We start from the raw sequence: 12,664 nt of genomic DNA on the forward strand, positions 1-12,664 counted from the left end.
AGTGGATTCTGATTTCCTTCACCTCTGCATAATACACTTAAAACTCACACACATTTACTAAGAGATTATGAGCTAAGCCCTGTTTTCTATTTGCTAAATATTTCTTAGAAATTACATAACCAAATTACTGCTAGTAGCAGGCAATTCAAGGAGGTTCCTCAAGCAGGTGATGGGAACCAACACCTCTGTTTAAGTAAAACTCAAACTGCCAGTCTTGAAATCTACAGCCTACTGCTACAAGATTCATCTTGGCAGGAATCCCCCAAGGTATAAACTTAAAAGGGCACACTCTGACATTTAATTTGATCACATCTTTCCAGGAAGTTTTAACCATGTTGGGCTGAAGATCTCATACACAACCTTACTGTATCACAACACTGGTGACGGTCTCTTGAAGTAGATGAAATGTACTACTAGAGTCCAGAATAACAGCAGCTTATTATGAAAAATAAAATAAAACTCCAAGCCAGTACACGCACTTCTCAACCAAGTCCGCTACTAATTAGGCAACACACCACAGCAGTCTCCTGGGCTCTATAGGTTACTGCATGGTAGGCTGAAATGAAGACCACAAAACAACTCTTTTGGAGTCAGTACACTACCCAAGAGACCACTCAAGTGTCTTGTAGGAGTCAAAGGAAAACTCTGCCAAAATGCTGACAGCCAGTAACAACAAAGGCAGTGAAACATGGAAATAATTACAGTGAGAAGGAAACTGCATTACTCCAATAAATCTTTCACATAAGAATACAACCTCCCAAAGCTCCTTTGTAGATAGTTTGCCTATAAGCAAGTACTCTTGTATCTTTACTGTCTAGCAGTATTATATTTTGCCTCTGTATAACCCCATACCTAGAAACATGTCTGAAAATAATTTTTAAAAGTCTGAATTCTGAAGTATCTCCAACAGAAAGAACAGCTGCTAGAATTAATCTGAAAACCCCTCTTTTTCACAACACATTAAGTTTTATTTATCACGGACACAACCTGCCTTATAGAGCCTTTTGAATCCTCTCTTCTCAGAATTCTCTGAGGTTCCTTTCAATCACTTATTTTGTTACTAAACTGCTTTAAGATGTTCTAAAGGCTTTATTTATCAGTGATGTGGAGGATGTGCTGTACTCTTCCACACTAACAAATAGCAGGAGGAAATGGAAGATGCTGACAAGTGGGGACATCTCAGAATTGTTGCACCCAACAGACACCATGTGCTTTCAGCAAGGGGGAAACGGCAACAAGGGAATAGGGGTGTTGAAATTAGGTATTAGCCTGCAAACTCAAGTCCTAGCACACTAGGGAATTCCCCTAGCATTATGGGAAATTAAAAAAACAACAACCAAAAAACCACAAACCACAATTTGTGTCCGTTCTATTCTCATACATATCTGTTCCCTCAATACTCAGTGAAGATGACCAAGAGTTAAATTATTAGGAAATGACAAAAATCAGTAGTCTAGATTGGAAGAGATCCTAGTACAGTCTCTATTCAAATCAGCTCTAGCCGAATTCTGGAATATTCACCTCCAAGAATCTTGTGGTACCTCTGGACTCCTGCCTCTGTCCCAGTATTCAACCACTCAGTAGAAAGATTTTTCTTCTTCCATCTAATAGAAATTTGTATGTGCCACATGATGGCACTCAGGATGACCTGCTCCATAACCTTCCCCAGCACTGAGGTCTGACTGACAGGCCTGTAGTTCCCTGGATCCTCCTTCTGCCCTTCGTGAGGATGGTGTCACATTTGCTAACTTCCAGTCGACTGGTACCTCCCTGGTTAGCCAGGACTGTTGGTCAATGATGGGAAGTGCCTTGGTGAGCACTTCTGCCAACTCCCTCAGTACCCTTGGGCAGATCCGATCCAGCCTCATGGACCTGTGCGTGTCCAAGTGGTGCAATAGGTCACTGACCATTTCCTCATGGATTACAGGGGCTTCATTCCACTCCTTGTCTGCCTTCTGACTCAAGGGGCTTCCTCCGCATCCTGGTTGGGTGGTCTGTAACAGATTCCCATTAGGATATCTGCCTTGCTGGCCTTCCTCCCTGATTAAACACTCAACCCTATCATCACCATCATTACGCTCAAAACAATCAAAACACTCCCTAACAAACAGGGGCCACTCCACTGCCTCTCCTTCCCAGCCTGTCCCTTTGAAGAGTCTACAGCCCAACGCAGCACTCCAGTTGTGTGAATCATCCCACCATGTTCCCATGAAGGCGACTACTACTGCTGAACAAATGAAGCAAGAAAGACAATGATTTAAGTCCATTAAGTCCACTGTCTTTCAACATCAATGCTAAAGCATTAAAAGGATAACATGAACATCTTCAGATCTTATCCTGGACAACCCGTTGAATAAAAGAGGATCATAATATTACAGTTGTGAGAGTTTTTTTTGTTTGGTATAATGCATGTCTTAAAAGCATGTTTCGAAAGACAAGCTTTTATTAAAATAGTCTACTGCTAGACAAATGAGGGGAAAAAAATGTTGCTATTGTTCCTTGTGCCCTAAAGCTGCACTGTCTTGTATCTAAAGGCAGTAAAAGTCTAAACATTCTGTGTGGAAACCATACTGTGGAAAGTGCCAAAAGAAATCCTATAAACTGCAGAGATAGTAACAACCAGAAAGCAGCTAGCATTTACAAGTCTCTCTTCAGTACAGGTATATGGCTCCTTAAACCTCATAGACGACAATGTTGACTTAATGAACGTCTGCTGAAGAACCAACACACTTGTTCTCCATAAAGCATTATCCTTCTGACGATATTAACTTTTCACATTTCCCCTCTCTCTAAAGGGAAAGTAGTCCAAAACTATTACTCCATCCCCCCAAAGCAAAGGCAAATACTATTCATGCTTCAGAAGGATCAGAAGCAAAGGGAGTATTATCATATGCCCAGCTTATATAATGCTCCCTCTCCCCACTAGGGATACGACATAAAAGACCCTAAGAACAACACTGCATTGCTATGCAAGACACAAGAAACAACAAAATGAAAACTGTCATACAGAGCAATTCAGTACCCAGAGGGAGAAAATAAAGGGCCTATACCTTTTTTGTGGACTGGTGCCAGAGAAGAGCACAATGAGAATGATTTTGGAGGACTGTTTGATAATCGTGTGTTCATCCCTTCATTTGATGATGGGGTTTGGGCTGCAGATAAATCATTCGTGTGGACATCACTGATGTATTCTGCAATTAATATTTGCATTATTCATAAATTCTTCCAAAAAATTTACTGCAGAATGAACAGACATAATGGTAATGTAATTTATTTAACCACACTGTCAGGTTACTGGGCATTTAGGAATGAAGCATCATTTCAACTCTCATACCTTTTAAGTTAAGAACAAAACTAAAAAACCTCACTCTTCCAGGTTTTCTGAAACTTTACCCAGCACAAATTTTTTGCTTGCCATGGGAATTCAAATTGAATTCAGAACATCTAACCTGAAAATGTAAATTAAGAAGGTGCATAGTTTACAAGTAAATCCACCAACCTTACGTGACCTATACCTCTCTACTGTATTCTACAACTCACCTCCACTAACACAGATATCCTGGATATTGGACTATCTCAATTGCACAATAGTATGTATTACCTGAGAATCTGCTGTGTATCTGTACTTTGACAGTTCCTTGATTATTTAAAAATTCAGTGGTCTCTGAAGTAGTGTTTATGTCTTTTTCCAAGTCTTCCATAGAATTTGCTCGTTTAAGCTTGTTGCTTGATATTTTTTCTTTCTGCCAATCTTTGGATGTTACTGAGTTATTATCAACATCCTGAATTAACATGGTTGTCTCTGCAGGATCTTCTAAGGCAGGTTTGAAAATAGCATCATTTTCTGATTTATCACAGGTACCACAGGATTCAAAGGGCTGAAAGCCTGCATCTGACTGGCTCTTGTCTTCTTCCATACTCTCGTCAATGCTTACAGGCTGGGCATCTTCCAGCTCTACAACTGGTTCTTTAAGTTCTTCATGAAGCAAATCCATTAGACAACGCAAAAATTCTTGTGCATCCTAAGATTTTAAACAAGTTTCATAGTATTATTCTATTTGGAAGATATTAAAGTCATATCAGGAAAAGATACAGATAGCTAAAACAAAAGCTACAGCTGACTGCTACAAAAGAATAAGGTCAATTCCTCCGTCCCAGGTCTAATGCTCAAAAAAAAACAACTTCATTTCCAGACCACATATTTTGCTTCCTGCATCCATTTCTTGCATGTCACAAGTACTCTTATCATACAAGTTTCCTCTGAAACACTGCAGTTCCCAAGAAGCTTATTTCAATAATTTTAACAGAAATACTGCCATAGCTTTCACAAATGATAAACATTAACTCAAGCAACTACCAACTATGTGGTTAGACTCCAGTTTTTTTGATAATGGAATGTTTGAGGGACAGTTTTTTAAAACCTTATGTAGCATCCTCAGCAAAACAACCAGAGCCTTGCTTTAACTGGGCATGGAAGTACTTTATTAAAAACTATTGAGGTACTTAGTCCATCTTTCCAATTGCATCATACTGTCAAACAAGATTTTAATTCTTTTTCTCAAGCCTGGACAAGATTCCTCAACTATCAGTGTTTCCACAAAGAGCTGTCAAGTATTACCACAAGTCTAATCCATGTTTGGAAATATTTTAAAAGCCACCAAATTTCAACAATCCATGCCGCAGCTTGAATCCCAGCAATAGAGAATCTCTAATAAATCAAGCATGGGAGAAAACAACAGGCTCTTTTTGGCAAGTACTACTGCTTTTATTTTCTTCTATTTTTCTTTTTGGATTTTGGTTGCCCATAATAACAATTTTTGCTGCTTAACATTCCCATCCATCATAGCAATTACTTACTAAACTCACAACACTGCTGACTACGAAATGTTCTTTTTCTTAAAAACTACAACTATCAGAGTTGGGTAATGAAGAAAATCTAATGTACCTATTTGCTGGTAATGCTTTTAGAAAAAAAAAAAAGATGACTTGGACCTTGAGACACAGATTAACTGATAAACATTCTTCACTGAACAAAATAATTCCTTTTTCTCCTGGAGACTGGACATGGCTGCCCAGCTTGCAAGGCTGGGTAATAGGAGAGAGTTGGTCATGAAAGACCTGCTTTGTTTTAATTGTTGCCATGAAACCTACTAAACACACACCTGCTGTGTGATCCAGGCAGCACCTATAAAGGTTCTCATTAAGTGCATGGAAAAAGACATTCTCATCAGTGGTCAAAATTGCCAGAACCAAGTTTCCATACAGTTTCTTTTCGGTTATCAAGACTGATTTTCTACTTTTCCAGAAATTCATGTGGTTCTCAAGAAATCAATAAGTAAATTAAAAAACGTTGAGATTACTATTTAAACATTTACTTCAGAGCTACATACAGCATTAGAACATTAAAACATGTTCTAATCCTCCACAAGTATGAAACACACTGATGGAAATAGCAAAATTCCTTTGATTAGCAGCAGATTCCAAGAAGATATTAGCAAGCTTTTTCTAATTACAGGTTTTACATTTTTCCTCTAGCCAAAAGCTTTTAATAAAGTACTGCAAACTATGTGAATGCTGCAAGGTACTGTATGAAGGCTCAGCTGAAGAATGCCTTTACTATACAATAATCCATGCCTATTTAACAAGTTGCCAGCTCACAGTTCCCACGATACTGCTCATGGAATACAAAGGGATTTTTTTCAAAAATACTAAATGAAAATTGGATGCTGTGTATTTAATTTTTGAAAAAACCTAACTTGTAGATGAATATAAAAATTACAAATTTTTGAAACACCTTTATATTGTTTTCTGAGGTTGCTCAAATATTAGCAACATTATTTTATACAAAGGAAAAGTTTTAAATATATATTATTTTAATTTTCCTGAGGAAAGGGAAAGGAGTTATTCTCAGAAGTTGAAGGCCTTTCAAGAATTTGATATAAACAAACATAAAACCTGACTTAATAGTTGATGGTTCCATTTCAGATGATCTACATTTGAAGCATGTAAGCTAAAGTTTATATTGCATTTGCTTTAAACAAATATAGGAAACATGGTACCTTAAGCATTAGATTAAAAATAAGAGAACTTTATGGCTTAAGCAGATTTAAAAGATATCAGAAAGTTTTACCTGTTGAGAGTAGCCTCGAAACATTGGATTAACAGTTTTAATTCCTTGAAATAAACCAGTAGGTACAACAGAACCAGGCCTAAAGAACAATAAACATTTTAAATATATGAATATACACTAAAAAGCAATCATTTAAGTGGAATTTTCTATCTCTACTAGAATCATAATTTTACCTGCAACTGAACTGTAACAGATCTAAAACCAATAACATTAATCTTAACCAAACATAATACTGGTATTGAACCACTAACTATACAATCTCCTTTTAAAAACCTGTCATCCAACAGAAAGAGATCCTGTATCAGGCCTCATGCCATATTTGTCAGAGAATTAAATGATAAATCAAACATACTCTTGCACTATGCACGATTACTGGGTTTTTTAACTCATACTTGTATTTTTGCAGGTTTTTTCTTAGACAGGGAAACCAGAAATTCCACATAAGGGAATAAGATAAATTACTAAAAAAATTGATACAGAATGAAGGATACAGAGGATAAAGTGCTTAAACATTTTTGATATATTTCTGGCAGATAAGCTTATTTTTTTAAAAGCTTAATGCTACTTTGCATAGTATTTATTTCCTATCAGATCTTCCTTATTACAATTTACATCAATTGTTTCTCCTGTCTTCTGTAGATGTGGAAAAGAACATAAGGGGTATTTAAATCCTGCAAATTAATCTTTCATTCCTTAATTTATAATGATAATTTTGTGATACAAACAAAATAAAAATTGGAAACGTAGGACAGACTAGTGCATCCTTCATGATGCTCAAGTTTATTTAGAATCATGTCATCACTGTCATTCACACAATACCTGCTTTTGTGCCAGAGTTCCGTCATCAGCTTAAGGTAACTTTTACAGATTGCTGGTTTCTTATCTGTTCGGGCTAAGCCTCCACAGTCCAGAAAAAAGTGCGTCAAAGGTGGGCTGATTAAAAGGAAGAAAATAGTTTGGTTATTCCAGGTTGTTAAGACACAAGAGGAAATCTGCGTTTCATACAAGATTGAAGAAAAAAGTAGCAATACTTCTTATGTAATCGAACAATTTCATTTCTTAAAATCCTTAAATGCTGCAACCAAACACTTCCTAGCAGAACAACTTCAGCAGTACAGCAATACTTCTCCTCAAATGGATGCTGACATTTGTTAAAGCACCACAATTGTTTAAGTGTTTAATCCAAATTCAAGACAATTCCTACTAGCCATCACAGACGTACGCATGTACCACTACAACAACAATCACCATCTTAAACATTCTTTTCTCTAGAAACTAATAGTGCCACATGGTGTTTATAGGTAAATATTAATACTCAAATGATTATTTATCTGTTTACTTCATGCAGTGTTGTCACCAACTCACATACTCTCTCACCTCTCCCCTTCAAGCCCCCTTTTGAAGTCACAGCCCCTCATACAGATTGGACATGTTTTCATCCAAGAAAGGAGATATCCCAGAGTTCTTGCAAAGTTTGGCATGTCTCAGAAGAATAAATCCCTCATGATTAGATGCTCTGTCCGCTTCTTTACCTTCTAGAGATTTGCCTCAGTTTTCCTCTCCTTCAGCGAAGGATCTTAGTGAGGTCTACTTAGCCCTGTATCCTATCTTGGATCGCAGCCTAAAGCTGATGCATACTTAAGCATATATGTTGTATGCTCAAGTATTGTCCTTGCCTTAACCATTTCTAGCGCAAGAAACTTTAGAGTCTGTCTCTTCAGCTTTTGCAGATCTCTCCTTCTTGAACTTATCTGGTATCCCCAGGGGATGACAAGGTTTTGTATTCTAGCTATTCCTAGGATCATTTAGCATAGAATGTTCCAGATGTATTGTTTGTAAGGACTGAATTTGGACCTTTTGATCTTAACATCTTTGGGGTTTTTATTAGAGTTTATTCTTATGCCTTTATTTTGATTTTTTCCATAGCAGGGGAAAATCCCACAAACTTAGTAGCTTTTATCAGATTTTCTTCCAATTTCTCAGACTGCATATATTTTTTATTTAGAACAGTGAGGAATTAGAATGAAACAGGAAAGAAGCCAAGTAACCCATGTACCATAATACTTTTTTTCTCAGCAATGACAATTGTTTGTAGTACGTAAGACTGAGATTTAAGAAACGCATGTCTTCTCCCATGGCAGTGCAATCCTGCAAAATCCTTAAGTCCATCTTGAGAAATTGCACGTATGAGCAAATATAAAATTACATTTACAATCATTTTCCTTACCAGTTGGAAAGAGCTTGTAAAGCTGCATTCATGTAACAAGTGTTGCCAATATTTTTTAATCCTGTTAGACCTGAAAAACAGAATGAGTATTCAGCAAGCCTTGTTAATACAAGACAAGGCCCATTAAGGAAAATACTTGCTAGAAAATATACACTAATTAAAATACTCATGTCACACTTCTGGTGCCAATTAAAATGCAGAGCTGTAACTGAAAGAAACATAGGACTTCTAAAGAAATACTAATCTAACTGAAGTAGTAATTAAGTGTTTTGATTTTGTCTAAAACACATCAAACATGCAGGTTGTATTTCATGATGTATTTCATCATGACTATTTCATGAACTAACTTTCGATGTTTTATGACAGCTGCTGGTTGTAATTTAAAATACATTTATCAATATTGAAGTTTTACTTGAACTTATTGATTTACCCGTTCAGTTAAATTATCGTTGTGCTGCGTGCATAACCACTAACTGTATTACCAAACGCTTCTCAAGGAAGATTTTGTTCTGTCTCAAATTCATTCTAGTAGTCAGATTACACTTAACATTCAAAATCTACTCAGCATGCGATTATCCCAGAATCAGAATTATAATTACCTAAGATCAGTCTTTTACTATGACAGTTATACACAGTTATTTTCACACACAGACTGCAGAAGTTAAACTTCCCCACAGAATTTATTTTCAAGCCCAGATTGTTTATTTTCTTTCCCAATATCCACATACAGTTTTTCCACATGCTTAAAAGATACAATTAATATATTTTGTTTCAGTGACTATGCAGTCATGGAAAATGCTCTCTAAATATTTGAGGAGCGGCTATTTGAACAAGTCATAATTATCATATCATCTCAATTTAAAGAAATTAATCTGAAACACTTGCTATTCACAGCAACTGAAGTTAAATTAGTGAAGTAGTTAATTTCAGAATAAAACTGCTTTTGTATGAGAAAACAGTAACTAACTGGGAATAAAACATGTTTTAATGATTTAAGGGCAGATGGCAAATTAGTGGGGTGGTGACATAACCAGAAAAACCATGCCAGACCACAGAAGGGCCAGAACAGTGTTTTTGACCAACGCCAGCAAACCTAGAAGAGGGAAAGTTGGTAGTAGGTATGTAAAGGAAAAATGAGATCCATAAACTAGAATAACTCTTTTGTCATCACTGATGGAAAACAAACCTCCCTGACACATGCATTAGCACACTCAGAAACAGTAACAATCTGCTGGTCAGATTCTTCTGAGAAAATAGTTGTTAGAAACATTTACTAACAAATACACGTATCTTTTTTAAAATCATCAATACCAATTTGAGACCTGTAAGAAATAATAATGTTCTTCTACAAAACAAGAAAGTAGGACTTCACTGTTTGGAGTTTCATCCCTCATTTTCATCTTTACAAGAGGTTAACATTGGGGTGGAGTAATGTATTATACCAGAAAGTTTGGCAGTGCATGAAATCCATTACTGAAAAGGTGAAAACAAAACTCCACACTGGGATACTACAGGCTTAGGAAAGGGTTACCCAAACGCAGGAAAGCATTCAAATCAAGATAGAAGAAAATACCGAACAGATTTTATAAAAAACTGCCTTTACCAGAGCGGCTAGAACACCAGCTACACTAAACATTACTCCAACATGCTTTCTTAGTTTTGTTGCTGCTTGTATGGGTGCAATACATTTATCAACACAGCTCTGCCCTGAAGTTAAGTAAAGATTGCTGCAACAAAGATGAAAGAAAAATAAAGAACCCAGTTGGAGCAGAATAGGAACCAGTTCCACTTAGTAGAGAAGTAGTATATAGCTGTAGAACAGACTCGAAGACATACACAGTAGTATGTCTATTGCATGTATGTAGACATAAAGTGCTGGATTTCTATTTTATTACCTCTAGTCTTTAACTCATCTTCTTCCACTTCTATATCCAAGTCATCAAATACAGCTGCTAGCGGAATCTTCAGTGTGGGATTACTGGGTATTTTAAAATCCTTATAAGGGAAAAAAAAAAAATGTGCTTGTATTTATCAATTTTCCTCTTAATTAAGCTTATGTATAATTTCACCAACAAATTTCAGAACTGAAAACTACGAATGCATTTTGAAACCTCACTGCACATTAAGTGAGAACAGTAGGGTTCCACAGCTACCCTGAAAAAGTTTACTAAGAAAAGCCCGATGGTTTTGTTTTCAGATTAGCAATGACAACATTGCATGATGTTATGACAACAGCTGAAGAATCAAAACAAAGCAAGTTACAGTATTTCTTTCCCTCGGATAACAAACAGTAAGCCAGCATTGAAAAAGTAACACAGTAGTTATCACATAAAAGTTAGTACGTGTGGTTTTGATATGCCACCAGATGGCTCACTACATTTAACAATGACAAATTGAACTGTTGGAAGCAAAAATGTACCAACAGAGAAACAAAGTATTAGGAAGGCAGAATTTATTGCACAACACGCTCTTCTTGTGAGTACATAAATAAAAATTCTAAACAAAATGTTTGACAGAGTTTGTAAGTTCTACTGAGTTTTCTGTAAATTATACATAAATCCTTGGAAGACTGAAACAGGTTAAGTATTATAGAACAGAAGTTCAGAAGCCTTATATCAAGTCTCTTGATATATCCAGAACTTCAGGACGACAGAAATTTAAAACCAAAAATTATTCCCATGGTACTACTGTAATTGAGCTGCTGGCATTTTATGAGAAAATGATCAGATTACATTCATATTAAATACTAAACTTTGAACTGAGAATACACTGAATACATACATTGAAAAACCGCCCATCTTTCTGCCCAACCTGTGCTTCACAGCATCTCTTCCATAGCTCTATACCTCAAGCAAAACAATTCTAGAAATACTGTACTTGCATCAGTTTCAACTGTCTTTTTATATAAGTACATTAATTACGTAATAAAGAAATAACACCTTTTTCAGATACATGCATTATGCCAGACAATTATACTTAAGAAATTGCTCCAGCCTCTGATCATCTATGTAATAGCATTCTCCTGATTTCCAGCTTGATACATTCTTCTCCACATAAATCTAACACAACATGTATGTCATTCTACATGAAAATTACATACATGAAAATTACATACAGATATATTCACAAGTTACTACTGCCTTCTTAGTAAATTCTTGCACAGTAATTAAAATCTTAACTACTCAGGACAGTTTGCGTGTATACCACTCCATTGGAAAAATTTTCCCACATACATATACGCCCACAAAAATCAAGACTTTTTCAGTCATTTATCAACACTGAAAATTAGACTTGTTTAAACCTCAGAAACTAAGTTATAGGAATCCCTTTAAGTGTCTTATATTACTAGCTGAAATATGTTAACAATTAGCATATATTTCCCTAAAAGTACTGTGCTTGTATTAACAAATTTGTAGCTCAGGTAAGTATCCATAAGCACGTACTACAGCATTCTGCCAGTCCATGAAAGTTAGCTGGCCATTGCTGTAATGAGTTTTGTAACAGAACGGGGAAGCACACATGAACTATTCCAATCTTGTAGCCTTAAATTTAACCCTGTGCTTTTTCTGTACCTTAGACTGTATTGCAGATTAAGCAATCAGACAATAAGATGAAGAAAAAACAACATTCTGAGGAAGCATGCAGTACACAGAGACAGAACACAGAGGCTGGGCACTGTTTTTTTAAAGAAATTTAATAAAAATAGAGAGAAATTAATAACAAGTTCAGCCACAAGAAGGAAGGAAAAGTCAGTCTCTCACTTGAGAGAAGACACAACGTTTACCACAAAGCTATAGCTGCCTTTGTTTATTTTGTTAAAATAAAAATACCTGCACGCTGTTTTCTTGGGCTTGGTGAGACAGTCTTGCATTTGGAAGTGGAGAATGAGATCCTAATTTTCTATCCAGGAATACTTCCTTGCTACAGGCATAACACCAAACACGGAGTGTAGTAAGGTTGACAGTTAGACAGTGTTTTGTCTCCTAAAACAGAATAAAAATCAAAACTGTGATTCAGAAATTTGGAATAATGAAGTACTGTTATATGCAAGCTAAAACAAGTACTAAAATTCAGAATCTTTCAACAACGGAACAAATACGTATGTTAGAGTATTAAAAAATAGCAATTCCATTACTGACAACTCCAGTCCAAACTATTCAACACTCATTTTTAGTACAAGTCACTCAAATTAGCAACAAGGTTCAATCAGAATCTAAGCCACTGTCATATCTGACATGCCTCTGCATAATTACAAAAAGACGACAACAGCCTATTTTCAGAAGCATTACAATCCACAACTGATTTTC

At 36.1% G+C, this 12,664-nt stretch overlaps 1 protein-coding gene across 1 annotated transcript in view; it reads right to left on the reverse strand.

The window, feature by feature from the left end:
* The window catches only part of USP33 (ubiquitin specific peptidase 33), a 36,675-nt gene that overhangs the window by 17,791 nt on the left and 6,220 nt on the right, over nt 1-12,664 (reverse strand). Inside the window, exons 4-10 of the mRNA XM_010134177.1 lie at nt 12,188-12,340; nt 10,253-10,352; nt 8,358-8,427; nt 6,950-7,063; nt 6,131-6,209; nt 3,602-4,022; nt 3,051-3,191 (exon numbers count right to left, since the gene is read on the reverse strand). Of these exons, the coding sequence (XP_010132479.1) occupies nt 3,051-3,191; nt 3,602-4,022; nt 6,131-6,209; nt 6,950-7,063; nt 8,358-8,427; nt 10,253-10,352; nt 12,188-12,340 (1,078 nt within the window). The remainder of the gene's footprint in view (nt 1-3,050; nt 3,192-3,601; nt 4,023-6,130; nt 6,210-6,949; nt 7,064-8,357; nt 8,428-10,252; nt 10,353-12,187; nt 12,341-12,664) is intronic.

This window comes from Buceros rhinoceros, unplaced genomic scaffold, assembly GCF_000710305.1.
Source record: "Buceros rhinoceros silvestris isolate BGI_N320 unplaced genomic scaffold, ASM71030v1 scaffold14204, whole genome shotgun sequence".
Lineage (NCBI taxonomy): Eukaryota > Metazoa > Chordata > Aves > Bucerotiformes > Bucerotidae > Buceros > Buceros rhinoceros.